The following is a 27,591-nucleotide window of genomic DNA, read 5'->3' as shown; positions in this document are numbered from 1 at the left end:
ACTTGGGACCTCCACACACCGTGGAGACCCCAGTCAAGTGGACAGGTAGAGAGGATGAATCAGACACTAAAGAGGCAAATCAGTAAAATATGCCAAGAAGCCAAATTGCAGTGGCCCCAGGCTTTGCCAATAGCACTGTTGAGGATTCGGATAAAGCCTAGGAGTGGGATGTCAGTCAGTCCTTATGAGATATTGCACGGGAAACCATGTGAATCTCCTGAGCCTAACCCTAATGTGCACGTCACAGGAAAGCAGGAAGTGTATAATTATGTTCTGTCGCTCGGGAAAACTTTAGCTCGGCTCCGGAGCAACCTCGTGTGGAATAGACCGCTGACTCTCGAGAACCCAGTTCATAACATACATCCAGGAGACGAGGTGTACATCAAGAACTGGAACGAAGAACCGCTGAAAGAAAAGTGGAGTGGGCCCCACCAGGTACTGCTGACCACCTTTACAGCAGCCAAAGTAGCCGGCGTGGACCCCTGGATTCACTACACCCAAGTGAAGAAAATCCATCCTGGATCACGGACTGTGTAAACTCTGGAACCAACAAGGCTGCAGATAAGATGTGTTTAATTACTTTGAGAATGCTATCAGTAATTGTGCCAAAGTTATGGTCATTAATGTCTTTGGGATGTGGAATGCAAAATGATCAACTAACCACTCTTCATTCTAGAATGAAGAGAGAGGTACAAGCAGAAACACAGGTGATAAAGGTTTCTAATGCAGTTTGGGCTGAGAATGTAATGATTGGATTAGTCAAAGCCTTTGCCAAAATGCAAAACACCTGTAGAATAATTGCCTGTCTGCCAATACCAAAGGCAGCAGGAGACCCAGTAAATTGGGGAATCATAACATCAAAATTACCTGAAGTACAAAAGAACAAAACAATTGCATGCAAACAGGTACCTGAGTCGAGGCAAGTAGTCAAGGAAACTTGGGAGAAAATAGGAACATGGATGAGACCCATGGGCCAGAAAGACTGTATTCTAAGTGATGGCACACTAGGAACCCCTATGGGAGAATCAGGAGGCATCACACAATGGCAATGCTATTTGCCACACTATAAAAAGATTATAGAAAATGTTACAGAAACCACTCTGGTATGGAAGTGTGAGGCCAAGGATCAGAAAGGTCAGACAGAGCCTTGGGAGAGTGCGTGGTCTGTGAGTATCCTTCAAAGATTCCAATGTATGGCAAACACCCCTTGGTGCATTAAGTGGGAAGGCTCCGAGAATGAAACAGATCCAGCAGTAACAAACACTGCCACCAGTAGCAGAACGAGGGCAGACAAAGTAAGTTGGTGGGCATGTAATAAAACTTATGACTGCACTTCGGATGATGCAGAGATAAAGCAGATGCCACCCCTGGCAATAGCCCTACAAACTGGCTGTGCTTGCAGAGGGATCAAACATAAACAAGGCAGAGTGAATTATAAAGCAGTTGTAGGATGTACCAGGAGTACAGTCTGAGGTCCAGGACAATTTGTATGGGCAGCAAGCGATGGCACCTGGACAACACATCTGCCTGTAGATGGGAAAGTAAAGGAAATTACTTTAGGCCTCCCAACCTCATGTCCAATTTGGAAAAAGTCCCCATTTAATGGAAAACATGAACTTGTGCAGATAAGAGCAAGACGAGAAGTTCTAGACAATGAAAATCCAGATGACACTTGGCAAGAACCCTCTGGTGGAGTGAAATTTGGGTGGGCCCGAGAGTCTTTGCTTGGTCCTACAGCAAACTATCAGAGTAGAAGATGCTGTACAAACTTACAGGTCAGGTAGATAGCCTGGCAAGAGTCACCCGGGAAGGATTTAAAGAATTAAACGTACAATTACAAGCCACCACAAAAATGACTTTACAAAATCGATTAGCCTTAGATTTGTTACTCCTGAAAGAGCATGGAGTATGTGGATTTTTAAAGGGACGGGTTGGTCATTGCTGCGTTCACATCCCTAATGTAACTGCAGATGTAGAATATGACATCAATCAGTTGAAACAAAGAGAGCATGAAGCACAAGAAGAGCAAAAGGATTTGACTACGACCTGGCTAGGCAAAATCTTTAAAGACTCCATGAATGTGAGTTCATGGATTAAATCTGTCATTGAGACTGTGATAATCTTACTAATTTTATTCTTAGCAATTTGGTTAGTTCACAGCATCTTAAAGGGAGAGATACAGAAGAAAACGTCCTGGAACCAGAAGATAATAAAGGCTCTGACACGAGATCCACGCCCACCATCTTCTGGTTCTCCAGTGCGTGACAGCATCCACGACAACGTTTACATCAACCATGGACTTGACGAATGTCAAGAATAAATTGAGAAATAAAGGACTGTATCAAGTGAAAACATTTACACCTATAGTGAAGTGAAAATGCTTTCAAAGGGGGGAGAATGATAGTGGGGCACTGGAAAAATGTCAAAAATAGACTGAAAATGTTAGGCTTTGTGCTTGCCAGATCATGTGAAATCGCACCTGTGTAAGCAGTACATGACAAATGATATAATTGTTAGATGTGATGATTGTTTAGTAATTAAATATAATTATTGTTTAATCATAAGAAGAATCATGAGAAACTATGTTAGAAGTTTGAGGGGGGCCACAAGGAGCCCATGCTTGGCTGAAATCTATGTATACAATAGAACAATATAAGTTTAATCATTACCATGAAAGTTATATAAGGATAGAATATAAAAACATGTTCATCCCGAACCCATGTCGGAGTCAGATTTGGGTTGGTACCCCTGACACCCAGAGCTCTTCAATAAAAGCACCTGCATACAATCATTCTGGTGATTATGTGTTTCTGAACGCTAATATACCCAGTAAAGTGTTAAACCCTTCCCAGTTGCTGTGCATGAGGCTCTATGAATATGCACAGGCTGATGTAAGGGGAAAGGTATTTCAGGGGATCCCCGAAGGTAACAGGGTGCTCCTGGCTGAGCGCCAAGATGCACCCAGTTTACATCTTCCAAGAACTGTTTAGGATGGCTCTGCCCTGGATCTGCCTTTTTAGAGTATGCAGATTCCTTGGTTGTGGTTTTAGTCCATTCTCTTTATCACCTCCAGTTTTTGGGCCTTGGTGCACTCTGCCTTCAGACGGGGAGTGCTGATAGTTGGCAGATCTGTACAGGTGTCCTCACCCTGTGTGCATTGGATGTTATCCCATCCAAGCAGGCAGTTTAACACAAGCAGCCTTTTCACAAGCTTAATTAACGACAGAAATAAAAACTATAGAACAAAATATATATATACATATAAAATATATATATTAAAAAAAGATATATAATTTACTTTAAAAAACAGTCCCAGCCCATAATTGATCCCAGTCTGTGTGGTCCTGATCCATATGGTCCCAGTCCCTGGGATCCCAGTCCATACAGTCCCAGTCCATATTTGATCCCACTTCAGGCTATCCTGGTCTGGAGGGTTCTGATCCACAGGATCCCCATCCATGTGATCCCAGTCCACGTGATCCCAGCCCATATTTGATCCCAGCCCATATTTGATCCCAGTCTGTGGGGTCCTGCACACACTCCCAGGGTCTGGAATTCCAGTTCCCAGCCAGGAAAAAATGTTCCTGCCCTTGAACTTCCTTCCTATCCCCTCAACAAATTGCAATAAAATTATAAACAAAGAAATAATAATTGAAATTAAATAAATTATAATAAAAAAAATCTCAACTCTTCTATACAATGCTCCAACTATGATTCAACTCAAACCAACAATAACTACTACTATAATATTACCAATGCATATAAATAAACAAATCATATATCAAGAAATACCTTTTGAAAATTTTAACTTGATGACTAATGTACTTTAGATAAAAAATATCTAAAGAAACTAACAAGCAATCTAACACCTCTTAGTTAAAAATTCATATTACAAATACACTAAACACAAAACCAAACACCACTATAATTTCTCAAACATTTCAACCAAACAATTAAACTTTAATATCATCCTTAAGTACTCTTGAAAAATTAAAATTATTTTTAAAAAATTAATTGTGTGTGGCTGGTTTTATTTCAATGTTGGTTTTTGGATTGTTTGGATTAAAAAATGAGATTTTTATAGGAATTGAATCAGCTGAGAAGGTGGCACTCTGCAAACAGAAATGACTGAAAATGAACGTGAAAATGAACGGGACAGAAATCAGTAACTCGGAAAGTTTTATTTGCTATCAAATACATCCCACACACCCAGGCGCACACAATCCCCATCCCATTGCTCCAAATTGGGATCCCACTTCTCCCAATCTCCTTCCAACCCCATCTCACCCTGGTGGCTGTGGAATGGATTGAGTTTGGCATGGAATTGAGTTTTTTTGAGGAGGGAACAAGGAATTTGAGGTAGGATGGAGCCTTTTTGGGTTAAAATTCAGTTATTTTCAGTGGGATTTGAGTGGTATTGAGGTGACAGATTTATCCCTCTTGGCTTTTGGAGTAGAGAGAGAGGGAGAAGAGAAAAAAATTAAGGCCAAAACAAAGAACAAGCAGCCAGGTGTGTTCCCAACATGGATCACAGGGAATGTGAGTGACCAGGGCTGTGCCCAAAGTGCCTCCTCCAGTGGGGGATGGAGCTGCAGCAGCGCACGAAGCTCTTCCCGCACTCGGGGCACTCGCAGGGCTTCCCTTACCGGTGCCTCCGTTGGTGTCGGGTCAAGTTAGAGCTGCTGGAGAAGCTCTTCCCACACTGGGGACACTCGTAGGGCCTCTCCCCAGTGTGGATGCACCGGTGGATGATGAGGGTGGAGTTCTGCCTGAATCCCTTCCCACAGTCTGGGCAGTGGAAGGGCCTCTCATCTGTGTGAATCCGATAGTGCCGGAGGAGATGGGAGCTGGTCTGAAACCTCTTCCTGCATTTATCACACTCGTAGGGCCTCTCCCCTGTGTGGATGCGCTGGTGCTTGACAAGGTCGGAGTTGTACTTGCATCCCTTCCCGCAGTCGGGGCATTGGAAGGGCCTCTCCTCTGTGTGACTCTGATAGTGCTGGAGGAGACTGGAGCTGGTCTGAAACCTCTTCGCACACTCCCCACACTCGTAGGGCCTTTCCCCAGTGTGGATCCTCTGGTGCCTGATCAGGTTGGAGCTGCAGCTGAAGCTCTTCCCACACTCCCCACACTCGTAGGGCCTCTCCCCAGTGTGGATCCTCTGGTGCACAGTCAGGTTGTACTTCCACCTGAAGCTCTTCCCACACTCCTCGCACATGTGGGGCTTCTCCATCATGGAGCTGCTCATGGAGCACCAGCTCCGAGCTCTGGCTCCATCTCCGGCCGCCTTCCCGGCCCAGGCTGGCTCTTTCCCCCTCACATCCCCGCCATCTGCGTTTGCAGCCCCTCCTCATGCGGCATCTCCGGGCCTTTTCCTCCCCGTTGGCTTCCTGTGCCGTGGAGCCGCTCAAAACGGCCTCTGCCACCAGGTTCTGCCGCGGGCATTTGTCCTCCCTGCTCTCCATGCTCAGCTCCTGCTCTGGGCGAGGAAGGACAAGGACAGCATGGGATTTGCCTCCGTGCCACAGGCAAGGGCAACGAGATCCCCCCCAGGGCTGTGCTGCAGCCGGGGGCCGTGCTGGGCTGGGAGATGGAGCAGCACAGAGGGGAAAGGGGCACTGACTTCCTCCTCACCTGCCTCAGTGTCCCGGGGCATCTTCCTCTTCCTCGCAGCCTCCCAGGGGTTGGCAAGGGGAAATCCTGGTTTGGGGAAAACAAGGGATGAGCGCGTTTGTAGGAGCGTCAGGGGTAGCACGGTCGGGACGGATGGAGACGAGAGATCTCTGCAGCCAGGTCGTGGAACTTGGGGTTTATTGCAAAGGGCCTGGGTGCAGGGCCCTGCTTGGAGCTGCCAGGCACAGCTTGGAGCAGGCCTGAGAGAAGAGAGGGGGAGAGAGGATGAGAGGGTGAGAGAGTAAGAGGGGAAGAGTGTAAGAGTGTAAGGTTCCCGTTACAATACAATGAATCTTCTTCTGTGTTAAATATTCTATTTCTCACTAACCAGTCCAGTACAAGATACAAATCCAATAGCATTTACATACAGCCTGTAAGAATCATTACATCACCATACTGTGTTACATTTTAAACCCTAAAAACTCCTCTTTAGACCCCTTCTGCTGAGCTAGTAGGGTCTGCTGTGACCCTTGGACCTGTCTGCAAGCAGAGGGAAGTGTTTCATCAGAAGGGGATTACCTTCTGTCAGTCCACACCATTATTTTCCTTTTGTTCAGTAACTAAGGTATCTAAAAGCTTGCTTTCATTCCAATCTTGCTTATAGTTTCTATATTCTCAAAAGCTTTTGAGAATATAGTAACTATAAGCAAGATTGGAATGAAAGGCCAACAATAACAGGCTTTCCTGTTTCATCGACCCCAACACACGTTGAGTTTGAAGGTCTCTCTGCCCAGGTACATCTCTAGTCCGGCCATCTGGGCTCCAGAAAAACCTCCCAAACACCAAGATTCAGCCCTGGAAAAGCCTCCCAGGGGGTCCCCGACCCTGGTCCCTCCCCTCTGGTGTTCGGGGGTTCCCCCCTGTCCCAGCTGCTGGGGTCACACTTGCCTTGGGGTTCCCCCTTCTCCTGGGTGCCCCCCCTGCCCAGGCTGCTGGCAGTGCCAGCAATGCCAAAAGCTCCCCCCTCTTGGCTCTCCCCATTTCGAGATGCCGGGGCTGTTTGGGCTCCCGGGCTCCCTTCTCCCCTCATTCTCTGCTCTGGGCTGCAGCGGCTCCAAGGAGTCCCCCCTGCCCCTCTCCAGGCTCTTGAGGCTCCCGCCAATGGCGGCGCTCCCCCCTCTCTGGCCTCCCCACTTTGGCCTCCTGGGGGACACAGGGCTCTGCTCCTCCAGGCTGCCTCTGCCGGCAGCCGCCACCGCCACCCCCCGATGTCCCCCCGAGGGGCCTTTTCCGCTCAGCCTTGGACTTCTTCATTCTCCAAACATCCCCCCAAAAACCCAACCCAGGGACCCCGGGATATACGGGCCGGGCTCCCCCTGCCCGCTCACCTGCGCCATGGGGAGGGCGATGATCCCACAGGTGGGGGCTGCGAATTCAGGCAGGGCTCGAGACCGTGTGGCTCCCGCAGCTCAGCCTTGATCCGCCCTTGTCCCTCCTCTTCCTCTTCCTCCCGCTCCTCCTCTGTCTTATCTCCGCCTCCCTGTCCTCCTCCACCCTAACCCCGCCTCCTTCACTGCTCTTTCTCCTCCTGCTCCTCCTCTTCCATTCCCCCTCCTCCTCCTCCCCTGTCGTATCTCCAACGCCTTCTCCTCTTCCATCCCGCCCCTTCCATGCCTTTTCCTTCTCCTCCTCCTCCCTAACCCCTCCTCCTTCTCCTCCTTCCATCGCTGCTCTCTCTCCGCCTTCATCCCTCCCCGTGCTCCTCCCCCCTAACCCCGCCTCCTCCTCCCCCTCCATCCCTGCCCTTCCCTCCCTCCTCCTCCTCCCCCAGCAGCAGCCACACCCTCGGTGCCCCGTTCCCGCAGCCCTCGCAGCCCGCGGCAGCAGCGGCGATGGAGCCGGGACAGGTCGGCATGGGCAGCGCGGGGCTCTCGGCTGCTCCCAGCCGCTGCGGGCGGGGGGAAGCCGGCCCGGGCCAAAGGAGAGGCAAACTGGGCAAACTGGGGGCTGCACATCCAAACTGGGCCTTGCTGGGGACCCTGCCTGGCCACTGCCAGCCCTTGGGGCTCCTCTCGGCACATGCGCCAGGGGGGAACGCACACAGGCCTGGGGGATCCCAGCAGTGGCAGCACTGCCAGGGACTGGGCTGCACTGGGATCGTACTGGGAGAGACTGGGGCTGTACTGGGTTTATATTGATATCGTACTGGGATCATACTGGGATCATACTGGGAGTGTATTGGGGATGTACTGGCTGTGTACTTGGATCGTACTGGGAGTGACTGGGAATATACTGGCATCATACTGGGAGTGACTGGGACAATTCTAGGTTTCTATTGATATTATACTGGTATCGTGCTGGGACGGGACTGGGTTTGTACTGACATCATACTGGGATCATACTGCCATGCCAGGGCAGACTGTGATCGCACTGATGGACACTGGGATCATACTGGGATCATACTGGGAGAGAGTAGGAGCCTGCAGGAGGCAACTGAGACCACGTTAGGGGCAAATGGGATATACTGGGAGTGACTGTGATGGAGCAGCTGTGAGCAACTAGGATCATGCTAGGAGCAACTGGGAGGAACTGGGAGTGACTGGGAGCCTGCTGGGGGTGATTGGAAACTGCTGGGATTATACTGGGATGAACTGGGATCATGCTGGAGCTGACTGGGATCATTCTGGCAGTGAGTGCCACTACACTGAGGCTGACTGGGAGTGCTTGGGAGCAAATGGGATCATACTGGAAGGAACTAGAAAGATGCTGGAGGGAACTGGGCTACACTGGGACATACTGGGAGTGACTGGAACAAAAGTGAGGGTGAAAGAGAGCAACTGGAACCATGTGGAGCACAACTGGTTCAGACTGGCAGGGACTGGGAGCACACTGGGGCCATATTTGGATCATACTGGGAGGGACTGGACTAATACTGGGAGGATCTGAGAGGGACTGGGAGCACACCCTGCACATCATCCCCCAGACTGGGCCTGACTGGGTGCAACTGGGAGCACGCTGGCAGCAAATGGCATCATACTGGGACTGACTGGGCTGATCTAGGGAGCAACTGGAACCACACTGGAGGCAGCTGGGACCATACTGGGAGAGACTGGCAGCAACTGGGATTATACTGGGACCACACTGGGAGGGCTGGCATGTGACTGGGATCAAACTGGAGCTTACTGGGATCATATTGGGGTTGAAAGGGAGCGACTGGGATCACACTTTGGGCTACTGGGAGAACTGAGGGAAACTGGGATGATGCTGCAAGCAAACTGGAGGAACTGGGAAGGACTGGATGCATGCTGGAGGCAACTGGGATATACTGGGCATGACTGGGGGATCATACTGGGATAACTGACACCTTACTGGGGCCACTGGCAGTGCCTGGGAATGACTGCAGACATGCTGGGGGCAACTGGGATATACTGGGAGTGTCTGGAACCATGCTGGGGGGACTGGAACCACACTGGGAACAACTGGGACCATGCTAGGGAGAACTGGGACCACACTGGGGGCAACTGGGAGTGAGTGGGACCATGCTGGGAGGGACTGGGATCATCTGGGGAGGGACTGGGACTAGAGCAGGGGCAACTGGGTTCAACTGGGACCATCCTGGGAGTGTCTGTAACCATTGGGGAGTGATGGAAGCACACTGGGAACAGCTGGGCCCATGCTGGGAGCAACTGGGATCACTCTGGGGGCACTGGCATCAGACTGGGAGTGACTGGGAGCAACTGGGATTAGACTGCAAGGGACTGGGATCATACTGGGAGTGGCTACACTCATACTGGGATTATACTGGGTGTGAATGGAACCTGACTGGGGCTTACTGGGAGCTACTGGGCCCATGTTGGGAGGAAAATGTGACCCACTGGGAGCAACTGGGATCGGCTGGAAGGTTCTGGAACCATGCTGAGAGGACTGAGACTACAACTGGGGCAACTGGGATCATCCTGGGAGCAACTGGGGCCACCCTTTGAGCAACAGATGGAAACTGGGATGATGCTAGAGGAAACTGGGAGGAACTGGGAAAGACTGGGATCATTCTGAGGTAACTGAAACATACTGGGAGTGTCTCTAACCATCCTGGGGGCACTGGAACCACACTGGGAACAGCTGGGATCATGCTGGGAGCAACTGGGACGATGCTGGGGGAAACTGAATCTACCCTGGAGGCAACTGGGCACGACTGGGACCCTGCTGGGAGGGACTGGGACTATTCTTGGGGCAACTGGGATCATCATGGGAGGAACTGGGAACATCTGGGATCATGCTGGGAGCAACTGGGATCACACTGGGATCCCAGTGAGAGCAGCTGAGTCCATGCTGGGTTACACTGGGATCTCATTGAGAGCGACTGGAATCACACTGGGATTGACTGGGAGTGGCTGGTTTTGTGGATTTTGGGGGTTTGGATTTTGGGGGATTTTCTTGGCATTTTGAGGGGGAGTTTTTCTGGGGGTGGTTGGGGGTTTATTGAAATTTCTTGTGGCTTTTTTTGAATTTAGGGGGTTTTACTGGGATTTTGTTGGGATTTTTTGGGATTCTCAGAAATTCCTGGGGTTTTATTGGGACTTTTAGGAGATTTTGGGGCATTTTATTGGAATTGTGGTGGCATTCAGAGGGATTAATTGGGGATTTGGGATTTTTGGTGGGATTTGGGGGGTTTGGGTGTTGCCAGGATTTCTTTGGGTCTTGGGGGAGATTTTGTGGGACTTTTGATGGTTTTGGGGAGATCTTTGGAGGATTTGCAGACTTTAATCAGGATTCTTAGGGTTATTGGGATTCCAAATGATTTTGTGGGCTTTTATTGGGATTCTAGTGTGTTCTAATGGGATTTTGAGAGATTTAATTGGGATTTTGTGGGTTTTATTTGGGCTTTTGGGGCTTTGAAGGAGATTTTGGTGCCTCTCAGCCCTTCCCCATACCCGGTGCATGCCCCCAAGACCCCTAAAATTCCACTAAAACCCCACAAAATCTCCAAAAATTGCAAGGAAACCCTAAAAAACCCCAGAGAATCTCCAAAAATCCCAGTGGAACTCACCAAAATTTAAAAAAACTCCCAAAATTTTCAATAAATTCCCCCCAAAAAACCCCACCACCCCAAAAAATCCCCAAAAATCCAAAACGTCCCCAAATCAACAAAACCCCAAAATCACGTACCCATCTCAAAACCCAATAATTCTCCCCAAAAACCCCAATAATTCCCCCCAAACTCGTAACAAAATCCCCCAAATCCCCCAAAACCCTCTCAGAACCCCAAAATCCCCCCAAAACCCCCCCCAGACTCAGTGGGGCCGTCCTGGATCAGGGGGCACCGGCCGGTGGAACAGGAGCCACTTCAGGGGGCCCTGGGAGCTTTTTGGGGAGGGGGCACCATGGGAGACCCCCCCAAAAACCGGGGGGGGGAACCCCTGCAGTGCCCCCTCCCCCCGAAACCCCCAGACCCCGGTTCAGGGTGGGCCTGGGACCCCCCGGGACCCCCAAACCTCCACCGGGACCCCTCCAGGAACGCCAAACCCTGCAGAGCCCTCCAAGCTTGGCCCAGGACCACTCTGAACGCCCAAACCCTCCCCAGGACCCCCCAAACCTCCCCAGGACCCTCAAACCCCCCCAGTTCTCCCCAAAATTCAACCCAGACCTACCTGAGACCCCCCCAATCCATCAGACTGTCCCAAATCCCCCTCAGACCCGTCAATCCCCTTCCCCCAAAACCCTAAGAAATCCCCTCAGACTCTCCCAAGTTTCTCAAGACCCACCTCAAAACACCCCAGATCCACTCACAATCCTCCAGTTCCACTCAAAATCCCCAGACACTCTGAATTTCCCTCAGTTCCCCCTAAACCCACCTGAGAACGCTCCAAATCCTCTCAAGCTTCCCCCAAAGCTCCCTATAGGCCCCTCAGTCCCACCAAAGCCTCCTCAGACCCCCTCATTCCCCCCAAACCCACCGCACTCCCCCGTGTTTCCCGTCAATGCCCCCTAAAATCCCCAATTTCCCCTCAGACCCGCCCCAAACCCCCCCAGTTTCCCCACGGCCCCACCTCAGTTGCGCTCTCCCCTCAGAATCTCCCGCCTCTGCTGCGTGCAAGAGCTCCCAGCCAATAGCAACACGCCCCACCCCGAACCAACCAATCACGGTCTGCCCGTCCCCAAGCCAACCAATCACGGTACGGCTCTTCTCAGCAATGCCCGCCTCCCCCGCACCTCCCCAGCCAATCAGAGGCAAGCCGGAAGCGGCGCCCCCTTCCCCGCCGCCGCCGGGACCCCCCGGGCTCGGGACAGGAGCGGGAGGGGCCTGAGAGGGGATCGGGGGGGGGGGCGGGGGAGGGTCCGAGGGGGCCTGGGGGGGCTTTTGGGGGGTCTGGGGAGGGGTCCTGGGGCGTTGTGGGGGGACCTGGGGGGTGTGGATGGGTCCTAAGAGGGGTCTCGAGGAGGGGTCGCAAGACATGAGACACTCATGCCACAGTGTAAGCTGTAAGCTTCCTTAGCCAATCGTGTTATGACACACAAACCTCCAGCACTGCATCCTAAACTTCTTGTTTACCATTGGAACTACTTTGACTTTCTCTAGATCTTGAATTCTAAAACACTAAACTTTCCTCCACTATACTTTCCTCCCCGCGTTTCTGCTATGAACTAGAAATCTGCATTCTCCCTTCTAGCACCTCTGTTTGGAAGCCCTTTCCAAGGTGTCCGATCAAATCCTGTGTTTAAGTCTAAGCTTTGCTGACAAGACCAAAGGTCTGAGACTTCCCTGCATTTGGCTTTCCAACAACACTGATGCTGTGAGTTCCAGAGTGCCCAGGATGCGTCGGGCAAGTCAGCTCTGGCAGGAAGAAGGCGGCTGCCAGGGGGCTGCTTGTGGCCTCTGACAGCCCCATTGCTCAGGGCTTGCCAGCGCCCCAGCCCCTCAGGCCCTGCCCCAGCGCGGCCAAGCTGCCCGGCAGCAGCGCCGCAGCCCCACAGCAGCTCCAGAGCAGCCCCATGCAGAGGCACCTGGGAGCCCTCAGCAAGGCAGCCAGCAGCAGACGGGCAGGAGGGCACGGATGGCGCTTCCTGCCTGGCACAGGGCTTGTGGCCATCTCCAGGCAGCGCTCTGGCAGGGATCCCCGCAGCTCCGGCCCCTGCCCAGCCGCTCTGTGGGCAGCACAAAGGCTTCAGCAGAACCACCAAAGGCCAAGGGCCTTCTGGCCATTTCCCCTTGCCCACTGCACGCCTGGGCAGCTGGCTGAGCACAAGCACCCTTTATCCCCTCTTCCCCTAGGCCCTGCGCACCCTGGGCAGCAAAAGAAAGATCCTGGCAGTCTGTGTATTAGAACACAGTCTATATTAACATAGTAAAGGGAAAAAAAAAAAAAAAAGAAAAGAACATTCTTGAAGTAAAAGAAAAGAACATTCTTGAAGTAAAAGAAAATTCCTCCTGACTCAGGTGGCCCCAGCAAAAAGAGCTTCTGGGATCAGCTCTCCACAGAGCTGCAGCAGGGCAGGCAGCCGAGCTGTGACAGACGAGGCCGTGTCTTCCATGCCCTGCGCAGGTGATTTCGGAGCCACTGGAACCTGGAGATGGGAGCCCGCTCTCCTGACTTGAGGATGCAGAGCGTTTGAATTGCCAGGCTTCCGACGGCAAGGCTGATGTCATTTGTTTTGTCTTCAAGGGCTGCAAGAGACAGCAACAGAGCCACGGTCAGAGCCGGATGTGCGGGGAGCCGAGGAGAGCCCCCAGCAAGGGCCATGCCAGCCGGCTCTTGCCATGGCCAGGAGGGAGCAGGGAGCAAGGCGATCAGGCCGAAGCTGCGGGCCACCAATGGCCCCCGTGGCCCTGAAAGCTCAGTGTGCTCTGGCCACGGCAGCAGAGCCCTCCGCAGCCGGGGCAGGGCTTGCAGCTCCCCCCCGGCAGCCCCCGCTGCCAGCCCGCTGCCCTCACTCACCAGTGCAGATCAGCTGCAGCTCTCGCTGCTGCCCCCTCAGGCGCCGCCCGGCCATGCCTGTGAACACAGAGCCTGTCACGGCGGCAGCGGCACAGCTCCCTGCCAGCGGCGCTGCCGGCGCTGTGGCCACACGGGCTGCTGGCCCGGCAGGGCTCAGCCCGGCCCTTGGCGCACGCTGCCGCCCCAGGGCACGGCTGCCAGAGGGCGGCAGCAGCAATGCCCAGCCCAGGCGGGGCTCCACGGCGCCCGGGCCCGGCTGGCGCTGCCGGGGCAGCAGGCGGGGCCGGGGCCGAGCTGCGGCGGGCCGGGCTGGGGAGGGAGCGCGGGCTCGTGGCTCACCCATGAAGCTGATGGCCGCCTCTCGCAGGGGCTCCTGTGGGCTCTGCAGGTAGCGCAGGGCCCGGCGCAGGTGCTCGGCCGCTCGACTCCTGTCCTCTGCCAGCTGCAGAGAGCGGCAGGAGGGAAGGCTTGGCGCGGGCTCAGCCCCTGGGCCGGGCGCTGCCTGCGCCCAGCCCCGGCCTCCCCTGCCCGCACAGCCCTGAGGCGCGGCCAGCAGCCGCCGGCCAAGGGCTCCCGAGGGGAGGGGGCAGCGGGCCGGCTGCTGCCCAGGGAGCCACGGTGCCGCCCCGCAGCCCCGCCGGGCCGGGGCTCCACGGGCACCCGGCTGGGGCCCTCGGGAGCCTGGAGAGGAGCCCGCGCGGCCTCTGGCTGCCGCAGCGGGCAGGGGCACAGCTGCCCGGCGCGCACACTGAGCGCCGCCCTCAGGGGCCTTCTCCAGCCTGAGCCTGGGCCTTGCAGGCCCTCCTTACCAGGCACTCGCTGAACTTGCACAGTTTCTGCTCCTTCACCAGTTTCTTGAGATCCCTCCTCTTCATCAACTTGACCGCACAAAGCAGCGCTTCCCGAGAAGCCTGGAGAGCAGCAGGGACGCCGAGATGGCCCCACAGCCCAGGGCACGGCACCCGCGTCCCCGTGCCATGGCCTGCAGGAGGCTGCGATCCAGCAGGCGCAGGGCAGGAGGCAGCCGAGCCCCCTGCCAGGGGGACAGCAGCAGCCCACGAGTCCTCACCTCTGCCACACGCTGATTCTCATCATGGCAGTGGAAGAAGAGTGGAAGCAAGCTCTGTTGCACAGGGCTTTCTAAAGGTTTTTCTCTCTCTTCCAAATACTCCATCATGTCTCGGAAGAGTTTGATGGAGAGCAGCTGTACCTGGCTATTATCCTGTAGGAAAAAAAAAAGAAAAACTACCTCAGCATTGGCTCCTGCAGGCCCCCTGGGCACAGGGCTGGAAATGCACAGGGCACACAGTTTCCAGGCAGCATCCGGCGGCTGTGGCTGGGGGCACAGAGCCTTACGTGGTCAAAGTGTGGGAGGAGCGCCTCAGCCAGCTGCAGGGCAATGGGGGTTGACATCAGAATATGTGATTTGTGCAGGAATAGAAAGCTGAGTGTGATGAGGGTCATGCCAGCTATCTCTGCATCATTGTCGCACAGTAGGTCCATGAGGCTTTGGGTCAGGCTCCACATTCTTTCAGCCTGTGCGGAACACAAGCCTGTGAAAGGCCATCCTGCTGCCGCAGGGCCCAGAGGCCAAAGGCCTGTCCCGAAGCACGCGGGCAGCTGAAGCGGGAGGCAGGAGAGCTGGGAGCAGCTGCTCCAGCGCCCCAAGCCCAGGCCAGGCCAAGTGACTGCGTTCCCAGCGCAGCTTCAGCCACCGCCCCCTTCTCACCATTGAGGGATCATCAATGAGCTCCAGCAGGGCCCTGAACGCCAGGCGACGCCTCTCCCTGCACTCACTCTGCAGGTACCTTGAAGAGACCTTCACAACACTGGCACCACATTCACTGGCATCCAGGCACTCGAGGAGCTGAAAGGCACAGGCCAGTGATGGGGGAGCCGGCCGGCAGGAGCCTGGAGCCACACAGGGCTGGGCCCAGGCAGCAGCAGCAGCAGCAGCAGCAGCAGCAGCAGCAGCAGCAGCAGCAGCAGCAGCAGCAGCAGCAGCAGCAGCAGCAGCACAGGGTGCGGGCAGCGTCCCAGGCGGCTGCGGCTCCCAGAGGGCAGAGAGCTGGGAGGCAGCTCAGCCAGGCAGCGCTGCACACCCGGCTCACCTCCACAAGGAACGCCAGGGCGGGCAGATCCCAGTGTGGCTCCTGTGTGCTGAGCAGCCAGAGGAGGTGGAGTGCAATACTGGAACCCAAGCCAAGACAAGCATGGCGCATCTCCCTAGGAGGGCGAAAAAGGGACCAGGAACCTGAGCAAATCTCTCCAAGGACAGGCTGGCAGAGCCTGCTGGTCTTTCACCACCGTCCTGCAAGGGGACCTGGGCCCTTTAGGAGGTGTCTCCTCCTGTGCTCTCTCCCCTCCCAGCCTTTTCCAGTCTGCTTGGGCCGTCCCTCGGTCACAAGGCCCTGTGACCCAGGGCCACGGGGACTGTGTGGGACAGCCCGGGCACAAGGCACAAATGCCGGGAGCAATGGGGAGAAGGGGAGTCTCACCTGGCCAGCAGACCCACGGCATAGTGGCGGGTGTCAGCACAGAGCAGCGTGTCCCAGCCACGCTTGCGTTCCACTGACACCACCACCTCCTTGTACTGCTTTCGGCAGAGCAGGGACTTCAGGCTCTGCACTGCAAACCTGTGTGCACAGCAAAGGCCAGGTCACCCTGGCAGCACTGGCTCCTTGGCAGGCCACGTGGCAGGGACAGGAGGACTGGCATGGAGCACCTGTTGGGGCTGGTGGCAAGGCCGTGCTCTTGCAGGCATTCCTTCCAGAAGGCATCGACCTCCTCTGGCATCTCTTCTGTGCTGAAGAACACTTGGAAGAGCAGATGCACAAATAGCTGGGGGAAATACGACGTCACTACACGTGGCACATGGGGCTCCTGGAGCATCTTCCACATCACCACGGTTGCCTGCAAGGGACAAAGACCCCCGAGACAGCACTCAGTGTCCAGGTGTCCCTGGGGCAGGGCCCGAGCAGGGCAGGGAGAGGCCCGCAGAGACCTTGGCAGGGGGAGCACAGGGCCTGGTGGGCCTGAGGCTGCCCCTGGGCCAGGTTTCAGGCCAGCGCCTGAGGCAGGGAGATGCAGTGGGAGAAGGAGGATGGAGAGCTGTTGGAGAGGCGGCCTTGTGGCCAGCAAAGGCCACTTGCAGAAACTCACAGCCAGGCCAAAGACACCCGTTTTGTCCCCATGGGAGGTGCACGTGCTGCGCTCTGGCCAGCTGCCCAGCACATCCAGGAGGATCAGCAGCACTGGCTCCGCAGTCCTGGACGAGCACATGATGGTCTTCCACATGGAGATGGCAGCTCTGTGGGGTTAGAGCTCTGTCTCAGGGGGGTCTCAGACACAGCACCGTGGCCTGGGCATCCCTAGGGGCCCGGGCTGACTGCCGGCTCTTCCTGTGCCCACTGGGCCTGGCCGGCAGCAGCCAGGTAGCCCAGCCCTGTGGGGACAGGCCCCTGAGGGACGGCAAGGGAGCATGGCAGCAGGCTCGGGGGTTGACGTGCCAGGGCTGGGAAAGGCAGCAGCCAGAGGGCCCTGGAACTCTCTGTTGCTCAGACACCTGGGCCAGGCGGTACAGGGTGATGGGCTGGGGAGGCCTGAGCCCTCTGGGCAGGTGGGCCCCATACCTGTCACAGGACGGGGCCACACGCAGGAGCGTCACCACTGCCTCACCCGGGTGTGCTCTGGTGACATTCAGCAGGGCCTTGTCCAGCCTGTGCTGGGCAGAATCATTGGCCAGGAGCCATCGGTGAATGGACCTCACCATGGCGGGCACCTGGAGAAGGCACGGGGAGACTTGGAAAGCTGCCAGAGGGAGCCATGTCCCCAGGGTCCCCGGAGAAGTGCTTCCCTTGCCAGCGCACTGCCATGGCCTCAAAGGCTCCCAGGGACCAGCAGGCGTGGCTGGGGAAGCCACGGGACTCATGGGGGAATTGAAGCCTGGCCCCAGGCTGCTCACTTGTTCTGGCCTGGCAACACCCTTCTCCAGGAGCAAATCCAGCAGGGCGGCACTGGTCTCATGACTGAGGAGCTCTGAGTGAGCTCTGAGCCCAGTGCCCATGGTGCTGGTCTCTTCCTGCCCAATGCTCCGGATAAAGTCGCAGACGAGCTGTAGGAGAAAGGCAAGAGGCCGGGGATGTTGCATGGAGTGCTGCACACACGGTGCTGGGCTGAGCAGGGACAGCAGGCCCAGCCCAGGTGGGGGTGGCTGCAGGTACCTGCGCTGTTCTGCGGAAGCGGCCACGGCTGGATTCCTGCTCTTGTGTGCGCTCCAGGGCTGCATCTGGCAAAGAGCGAGCGCAGCCAGAGCTGAGGGGCTGCGGGAGAGGCCGGAGAACAGAGCCCAGCCCTGCGCTGCCCAGGCAGGGAGAGCTCTGGGATGCCCCAGGGGATGGAGCACGGCCCCTGTGGGGTGTCTGCCTGGCCCCTCTTCCCTCCTGTCCATGGGCATTTCCCCAGGGGATGGCATGGCATGGCATGGCATGGCATGGCATGGCATGGCATGGCATGGCATGGCATGGCATGGCATGGCATGGCATGGCATGGCATGGCATGGCATGGGGCCAAGTTGACTGCAGGCTCCAGCCCTACAGCCCAGCTCTGCCACTCACCCTCCTGCGCTGGATGGAACGGCATCACCTCTTCTGTCTCCTGTGCTGGGGCAGCTCCAGGGCTTTCTTCTTCCTCCTCCTCCTCCTCCACCCAGGCCAGCTTGGGCACTCTCGGGGGTCTCTGCTCCATGGCTGTGCCTGGAGCTACTTGCAGGAGAGATGCCTTGGGAAAGCTCCGGAGCACCAAGTCCCACGCTCTGCCCTTGAGGACAGCTGCAGAATAGAAGCCTCAGGAAGGCCACGGGTCAGCGAGTCCTGTGCTCTGGCCTCGAGCTCAGCTGCAGGAACAGCGCCGCGGAGAAGCTCCGGGTCAGACGGGAACGAGTGCGCTGTGCAGGGGCTCCTCACGGCACCGCTCTGTCCCCTTGTGCCCCGTTGCGTGTTGCCAGCAGCCGGGCAAGCTTCTATTTCCCACGTGTCACAAAGGGGCCTTGGACACCGGCTTCCGTTCCATGGCACGGTGACCGTGCTGCAGCGTGCCACCCAGGGCCCTTGCACACACTGCCTTCTGCCCCGGGGCCGCCCCCAGCCCAGCCAAAGTGGCCCAGCTTGGACGGAATCCCTGGCCCCAGGTGTCTGAGACAGCCCGCACAGGATCTTTAGGAAGGGCTCAGAGCATCAGCAAACGCTGCCCGGCTCTGCGGGCTCAGTCCTATCCCCATATCTTTCCCCGAGAGCATTTGAATTTCTAAATGAGAATCATTTGAAGGGAGGGGTTTGACATTTTCCATTTCAGAGAAGGCTTCTGCCTTCCTTAGCAGACACCTCTCTTTTCAAACCAAGACAATTGTTTATCATCTTGCAGATCCGCACTTGCTGGGCAGCCCCGTTTTACACCCAGGGCCTGGAGAACCATTCCCAGCAACTGGGAAAGTCCTAGCTGCTCCATCCTCCCAGAGATGAGGTCTCCAAATTTGCCCCGAAAGTGGGTCCAGCTTTTAGAGGCCAAAAAGAGCAAGTCCCAGTGACTTGATGATAGTTGTAGCCCAGAAAGCCCTGCAGCTAATGGCACACTTGACAATCAGCAGGGGACACAGCTAGGCCAAAGCCCAGAGCTCTGCCGGGAGCCTTTCTCCTCAAATACCCTTCAAACAAACCTCCATGCAAGTCAGTTGGGAAAGTTTCTTCAAATGATCCATTTCTGGCACCACAGAACTGCACAGGGTTCTGTGAAAGATTCTAAAGCAGCTGCTCTGGAGTCCAAGAGCCAGCACTAAGAGTCCTTGTCATCTATTTGTAGCTAAATCGCACTTTGGGCCATTTGAAGGAGTTTGGAAGGAGCTAGAGAGCGGACCTCTGAGTTTTTCAGATGATGCCATTGCTTTTTCTTCTCTTCTCCATAGACAGGAAGGGTGAGTTTGGCTCCCATCTGCACCACATGGCTCACAGGGCTGCAAGACTTGTAGTTACAAGAGCTTTGAAGGATTTCTTGGTCAAGAAGACACGACCAACAAGGATATTTATGTTTTGGTGCCAATCCTTCAGTATTTCGTCTTACGGACTCATGCTCTCGGGGTCTCTGGCTAGTCAGTGTGAGCCCGAGATAAGTTCCAAAGTCTCTTTTCCCAGCCCGGCGCTCGAAGAAGGAGTCAGAGCTCTTCATTTCTGGCTCTCAAGGTTGTTTCTTGTATCTTATCTATAAAATTCTTTCTCCTGCCCCAGGGCAGCGTTATCTTTTAATCCTAAACACTACCTGTACAATATTTACAATGACTTTCCAATACCTATCACCTAGACAGTGAGCTTCTACTCTAAACCAATCTAAAAGTGCCACCATCACAGCAGAAGATGGAGGCCAAGGAGAAGAAAAACAAAAAGAAGGAGAGAGGCTGGACAAGCCCAGATTCACCCATCTTGCCCCCTGAAGCCCCATTCTAGAAACCCCAACAATCTATTTTTCACCCTGGGATAAATTCACTATCATTCTACTGAAACTTTGGCAGCTTGTCATTCTTCATACAAGGTCGGTAATTGAGTTTTCCAAGGGCTAAATCAAAGGCACAGGGGTCTTGGGCTCTGTGCCAGGGTCTCTGAATGCCCTGGGCAGGGGCTCGAGTCCTCCAGGGCAGCCAGAGGAATTTCCTGCGTTCCCACATCATGCTACAGTGTAAGCTGTAAGCTTCCTTAGCCAATCGTGTTATGACACACAAACCTCCAGCACTGCATCCTAAACTTCTTGTTTACCATTGGAACTACTTTGATATTTTCTAGATCTTGAACTATAACACACTAAACTTTCCTCCACTTAAACTTTCCTCCCCATATGTGGTGGTTTGACAGGAAATATGTTTTCTGGGATGCTGTGGTTAGGCCAATGGATGTTCTAATTTTAATATTGGCACCTAATGTGGCCACCTGGGCATTGGAACCACCTCTGAGAACACAGGGGTTAAAAGCAGAGCACTCGCGGGGGAAGTTCTCTTGGGTTTCCGGCGGGAAAGAGTTCGGGTCTCTGCCCCGGCCCAGCTGCTGGCTGGGCGGGCGGAGGGGAAAAGCCATGTGGCCGGGAGAGGTAGGCCTGACCCCGGGGCTGGAAGGGTGGAAGAGAGAGAGAGAGAGAGACACCGGGAGCCATCGGGCAGCCCCCCGGGACACAGAGAGAGAGAGAGAGAGCCGGTGCCTGGGACTGTGACCTTGAACCTTGATAAACATGGGCCTGTGCCGGCAGCACGGCTGGGACGGAGAAGAAGGGGGGGTGCAGCCGGCCGCTGGTAGGAGCTTTTAACCCCTTTTCGGGCAATGAAAACTTTACAGAACATTGACCTCTCCTAGAAGATAGAGTGGAAGATGAGGAAGGAAATGGGCAAGTGTGAGAGAGGTCTGGGCAAGTGAGAGATGTTGGAAGAATAGAGAAGAATCTTAGTGGGAAGAGATGATGGAGTGGCTTTTGCTGGACTCTTTTTGTACAGCCATGGACAGAACCATGTTCCTTGTGACACAGAGACTGCATCCAGGGGCAGGCAATGCCTCAGGACCAAGAGGGTTCAGTGTTGGTGCCCCTCGGCCCCAGGGGGTGAAATATGGGGGGGACAGGTGTCCCAAAGGAGAGACTGTGCCCTTTTTGGATCGGGACAAAGCATCCTTAAAATTCGACCCTAGAAGCAGCTCTGGTCCATGTTCAGTGGTGAGAGCACTGGACATGAAAGGAAGACGTCACCACTGGCACAAGAAGGACTCCTTCTCCTCTTGATGAATGAGGATGGAGTATTCTGAAGGGTGGTGCCAGACTGAGAGTTGATGATTTGGGGGATGTATTGTATTGGGAATTTGGTGGGGAGGAGGAAGAGATGTATTTGTGAAGTTTTCATTTTCCTTGTGTGTTTCTTTTTTTTTTTCTTTTTTTCCTTTCCCTTGTAGTTTAGTTAATAATTTATTTTTTTTTTCCCAAGTGGGAGCCTGCTGTGCTTATTCCTGGTCCCATCTCACAGCAGAAACCGGGGAGAGGGTATTCTCATGGGGGCACTGGCATTGTGCCAGTCTCAAACCATGACACAGTGTAGGGGGTTGTGCTGCATAAGGGGGAGCCAGGGGCTGCCTCAGCAGTTCCTACTCTCATCTGGTCATTTGGGTTGGCCTTGACATCCCAAGTATGGCTTTGTCAGCCTGAGACGCAGAAGAGGGGTTTCATTCTTCACTGCCATGTATCCACAAGCCCTGGTTTTGACAATAATTCAGAAATTTGGGGAAGAACAGACAAATGAATTAAACAGTGTGGCCAAGCAGATGCAGAGACAAGGAGATGAGCAGCAGGGTGCTGGAGAGGAGCCCTGCTCTGAGGCTGATCCACTCCTCTGTGCCCCTCGGCAAGGTGGGGAAGGGGCTGTAAAGCCCCGTTTGAGCTGAAAGCACGAAGCAACTGCAGTTCTCCCCATCTTCCGAGGGCAGAGAGAAGCGAGCACGGCGCGGAATTGCAAAGCACAGCCCTGCAGCCCCGCGCTGCCCTCTCGCTCTTTCTCCATGCGCGCAGCCCAGCGGTGGCCACAGGGCAGGGTGACCCCGCCGCCCGCGGCCGCCCGCACCCGGCACGGGCGGCGATCTCCAGCCCCCCGCAGCATCTGGGGCTCAGGCTGCCTCTTGCCGGGCACCTCATCGCTCTCCATCCATGGTGCTGGTCCGGGATGAGCCTGCGGCCGCCCAGAGCAGCATCTGCCCGCGGCAGGAGCAGCGCTGCCGGCCCCGGGCTGCGAGCGGGCGGCCCCGGCCGATGCTTCCCGAGCGGCTGCAGGCGCTTGTCGTGAGAAAGGAATGTTCTTCCTGTCCCGCCCCGTCCCCTTTCAGAGCCCTGCGTTTCCCAGCCGGCCGGATGATTCCCTTCCCAATATATTCTTCCCTTCAGCTGTCTGTCACTATTTCAGGGGTTTCTCTAGCCTGTAGTAACATAGTCAGTCTTTATGCTGGTTTAGGGGAAACATTTCCCTGCAAGACCCAGAGCTTGAGCTCATCTCCTTGCCCCAGTGAGGGATTCACCTGCAAAGTGCACACAGACGCCTCTGTGACTTTTTTGGATGCAGCTCTTGGAAGAGGCTGCCCAGAGAAGCTGTGGCTGCCCCCGGATCCCTGGGAGTGTCCAAGGCCAGGCTGGAAGGAGCTTGGAGCAATAGGACAGTGGAAGGCGGTGGAATGAATGATCTTTAGTGTCCCTTCCCACCCAAACCATTCTGGGATTCTGTGATTTGTCTCTGCTTAGGCATGTCCATGTGGACACCTGAGGCTTGGGCTTTCATGCCACCCTTTCCCACTGGAGTGGCAGGAAATGGGCTGGCTTGGTGGTCTTTTGAGTGCTGCTGAAATCCAGACACAGCAGCCCTCACCCTGAAGAAAGGCAAGGCTGTTCCATTTTCTTGTTACTGCTGCCAGATTTTGGACCCTCATTCTCTGCAGCCAGAAGAAGAAACACTTCACCCACTGAGTGGCCAGCACGGAGGGAAGGAGAGCAGCTGTGTGCTGGTGCCTGTCCTCTGCAAGGGGACACACTGGCACCCTGCCCCAGTCCTTGTGAGCCAGTCCCTGGAGAGCTGCTCTGGCCATTGCCACAAGCTCCTGGAGCTTGGTCCAAGGTTTGTTGCAGTGCAATGGATAGCTAGATGATGGCTTAATAAACTGAAGACCTAAGAAGAATTAAAAAAAAATAAATTAGGAAATAAAGAAGAAACAAGAAGCATAAGAAGGGTTTAGGCCAGAGAAGTGATCTTTCCAAAGCTGGGCAAGGAAAGCTTCTTGATTCTGCAGGATCTTAGACTTGTGGATGATAAATGCATTTTTGTTTGGTTCAATTCTGATTTTTGCTGTCAGCATGTGATGATTTTTAACCAAAAATATGCCAGAAACTGAGCTGCACTTTTGCTATCCTGCACAGGCTCCCCCCAAATCCTCTCTACAACATCACTCTGAGCTCTCAGTAGTGCTGTTTTAGGCATAGAAACATTTGGTGTGTGCAGGTGCTGACAAAAACAGTGGGGAAGTCACAGGCTAAGCTCCAACAACTTGAAAGCTCTGTTTTACAGTGATCACAGTGACCTTCCATGGGTGAGAGAGGGGAGGTTTGAACCTCTTCAAAACATCCACTCCACCTGCAGTTTCCCAAAGAGGAAGATCTTCCCTGGGAGCCTCGCACAGGGTGAAACACTCTCACTGCAGCTGAGGGCAGAGGTTGTGTTTAAACAGGAGGGTGAGGAGCAGGCTCACTCAGCCATCCCATGTGCATGAAAAGCAGCTCCAGAGCTTCTGGTCTGATTTTTCAGCAGCTCACAGGGCCATGGAGTTGCTGGATGTGTTTTTGTGACCCCCCTCACCCAGAGCATGAGCCCTCTGCTCATTTGGCAGAGAGAGCAAGTGACCAAGGCATCTGGTGGATCTTCAGGGTGAGCTTTGAGAGCAAAGCCCTTGGACACACACACACACACAAAAAGGTGGTGCCTGCCAGCAAAAACCTTGGATTTTTTTCAGTATGGGAAGATACATCTCAGGATTGGCTCATTCCCACAACCTCAGCACAAACTCAGAGCAACACAGGGGAGTACTCTGAAAAGAATGGGCCTTGCATTTTGGACACCTCTCCAAGCCCATGTGAAGGATTCCCTGGGGAATGTACTCCTGGCTCCATCCATACTGACTGCACAGTCACTCCTGGCATTGCCACAGCTTGCTTTGTCCAAGTGTGGGTGGCTGTGGCTTTTGTGTCCCCAAGGGGACAGTCCTCCACTTCATAGCTGTGTTTTCTTCACTGAGTGGATTATTTGCTTCACTCCTGAGGTGAAAACCAGCGTGCATAGAAAACAGGCAAAATTGGTTTGGGGAATAAAATCAGGGAATGATGGGGTGGAAAACTGGCAAAAATAGGCAGAAAACTGGCCTGGCAGTATCAATGTAATTCTTAGGGCTAAGAAGCAGCAGGTGACAAACAGGTGCCGTTTTTCTGGGATAAAAGGATCCGTGCCACTTCAAAGAGCATAAAAAACTTGCCTGTGGCTGGGTCTCCATGGGCTGTGCCTCTCTCCCTTGAAGCCATCCATGCGGGAGTCTGACAGCACCAAGGGCAGTCCCAGGTGTCCCTGTGCCTCGTGTCACTGTCCTTGGCGGGCCAGCTGTCCCCTTTGTGGCCTGGCATGTGGCACGGGGGGCTCAGAGCCCGGCAGGGCCGCGCAGCCGCAGCAGCAGGGCTCCCACCGCCCCGTCCCGGAACGCTTTGTCCTTGGCTGCCGCTCTCGGTGCGCGGACAAAGACCTACGAGCCAACAGGAATCATCCTTTGGAGTCTGCAATGACAGCATGGAGGAACACTGATGGGATCATTTAATAAAATCCACACTGTTTCCTTGGGGAAGCTGAATAAACAGCGCTATCAGGAGCTGCCTCAGCCAGCCCTTGAAGGCCAGCAGTGCGTGCTGCTGGGATCGTGCTCCTTGCACGCGGAGGGAGGCAGGGAGCTGGATCCAAGGGCTCATTAATCAAACGGGAGTTTGGCTCCGCTTTGGCCCACATGGAAGCCAGGATGCTGCACAAACACACCCTTCCCTTTGGCCGTGAGCTGGCCACCTCCTCAGGCCAGCTGCAGGTGAGGGATGCACAGAGGAATGTGTGACGCCTCTTGTTTGCATTCCCCCTCACATCCAGGGAGGAGCCCGGGTCCCTCTGTGCCTGGTCCTGGCTGAGAATCCCCCTTGCTGCTCTTTCTGTGGAGAGCAGCTCAGTTAATCCATGCCAGCTTCTTCTCCTCCTGCCCACTGTTGTCTGGGGACTGCCAACCCCCCGTCCCTGCTTGACACGTTTGGAGTAAGGCTGGGTGTGGACGTGTTCATGGAATCACAGAACCCCCAAATGGTTCAGGCTGGAAAGGATCTTAAAGCTCATCCAGTCCCACCCCCTGCCACAGGACACCTTCCAGCATCCCAGATTGCTCCAAGCCCATCCAGCCTGGCATGGAACATTTCCAGGGACGGGGCAGCCACAACATCCACACCCACAAATATTAATGAATGTTGGACTTGAGCCAGCACCTAAATCCATTCCTCCTTTGTTAAGCTGATCCTAAGATGCATTATGATCCAGGGGAATCAAGGAGTTCTCAATGCCTACCCTTGTATCTCTGTTCTTGGAGTCATGTCACTGAGAATTTCAGTGTTTGCTTAAGAACTTTTCTCAGATAAGGTGTGAAGCCTGAGATCACTTTCAAGACTCAAACTTTTGCTCTCAAGAAAATTAGCTTTTAAAAAATGCCGTGGTTTGAGCCAGTGTCACAGTTTCAGGGAGTTTCAGGCGAGGAGTCCACAGCCCCATCAGTGCCAAGCCTTCCCTTCTAAGAACATCTTCCCCCCCTTTTCCTCCTTTCCCACCTTAAAGAAGAAGCTGAGGAAGCTGGAGCCAGTGCTGCTGTTGCCATCACTGCTTCTGGAATTTCCTTGGCAAGTGTGGCTTTTCTGCCATTTCTGTCCCTGCTGACTTCATCCTTTCAGCCCCTCTCCTACTTCTGGAGGTCTTGGTGGGCTCCATCCTCCAAAACCTCAACTGGCCTTTTAGGAAATCTAACATTTCTTCCTGTGAGTCCTCCGTTGAAAGCCTGTGGCCATTGCACCTTTCAGTGAGGCCAAAAACCTCAATTTATATCACTTCAACTTATTTCTGACTCCCACAATTAGTTAATCTTGCATTGATGACTGCCCATTCTGAATCATGGGTCTGGTGCTGGGACATTCAGTGCATTCAGACCAAGGGGGCTCCTGACTTTCCTTAGTCTTTGGGTTTGGACTCTGTCCTGGTGCCGTTTTCATCAGATTTGGACCAGAGGGTGCTGGACACTGGAACAGACTCCCCAGGGAATGGTCACAGCCCCTGTGAATTCAAGGAATGTTTGGACAAGGCTCTCAGACCTGTGGTGGGATGTCCTGCGCAGGGCCATGAGTCAGACTCATGATCCCTGTGAGTCCCTTCCAGCTCAGGATATTCTTGGATTTGTTGGAGTCAGTCATGGATATGGACAAGACACCTCAGGGTGGATCCCTTTCTCTGCTCTCTGGTATTCTGCTCTTTCCTGGCAATCTCCAAGAAAATTGCTCTGCACTAATCTTTCTTTATCAATTGCAGCAGCTTGCTGGGCTTTCTTCTAAATCTTCCAGATGTCTTTGATCAGCCATGCAAAACACTTTTCATTTTCTCCTGAACTTTGCTTTTCTCTTGAATAAAAAGTGCACCAGGCTTGCTTAAGAGGTTTTCTTGAGACAGTACCACTTTCCTTTCTATCTTATGGACCGTGTTTTGCCTTTTAATTTCACCAACGTGACACCTTGGTTGGACAGGCCCAGGTGATTTCCTCATTTGGATCCAGTGGGGCTGGGATTTCCAGCCCTAAACTCCTTGGACCCTGGCACCAAAAATTGATCATAACATCAGACAGCAGCTTCTCCCTTTTAAACTTTCTCTGAAATAACCAAAACAGCTCTTAAAATTCCTTTCGCTTACAGCTTACGCTGTGGCATGAGTGTCTCATATCTCGCGACCCCTCCTCGAGACCCCTCTTAGGACCCATCCGCACCCCCCAGGTCCCCCCACAATGCCCCAGGACCCCTCCCCAGACCCCCCCAAACCCCCGGACCCCTCCCCAAAGCCCCCCCAGACCCACCCGGACCCTCCCCCGCCCCCCCCCCGATCCCCTCTCAGGCCCCTCCCGCTCCTGTCCCGAGCCCGGGGGCTCCCGGCGGCGGCGGGGAAGGGGGTGCCGCTTCCGGCTCCCCTCTGATTGGCTGGGACGGCGGGGGGAGGCGGGCCTTGCTGAGGGGAGCCGCGCCGTGATTGGTTAGTTCAGGGATGTGCAGCGCGCTGATTGGTTGGTTCAGGGCGGGGCGTGCCGCTATTGCTGGGAGCCCGCACACGCGGTGGAGGCGCGAGATTCTGAGGGAGAGCGGAGCTGAGGTGGGGCCGGGGGCAAACTGGGGG

At 54.6% G+C, this 27,591-nt stretch overlaps 1 protein-coding gene and 1 pseudogene across 1 annotated transcript in view; one reads left to right on the top strand and one right to left on the bottom strand.

The window, feature by feature from the left end:
• The window catches only part of LOC136570728 (uncharacterized), a 2,607,743-nt pseudogene that overhangs the window by 1,488,949 nt on the left and 1,091,203 nt on the right, over window positions 1-27,591 (top strand).
• Window positions 1-27,591, bottom strand: part of LOC136570729 (uncharacterized) — a 2,347,277-nt gene that overhangs the window by 1,340,728 nt on the left and 978,958 nt on the right. Inside the window, 1 exon segment of the mRNA XM_066571173.1 lies at window positions 4,656-5,159. Within this exon segment, the coding sequence (XP_066427270.1) occupies window positions 4,656-5,159 (504 nt within the window).

Source organism: Molothrus aeneus, unplaced genomic scaffold (genome assembly GCF_037042795.1).
Source record: "Molothrus aeneus isolate 106 unplaced genomic scaffold, BPBGC_Maene_1.0 scaffold_36, whole genome shotgun sequence".
NCBI lineage: Eukaryota > Metazoa > Chordata > Aves > Passeriformes > Icteridae > Molothrus > Molothrus aeneus.
Note: the sequence above shows the minus strand (reverse complement) of the source record. Positions and strands in the feature narration are given on the sequence as shown.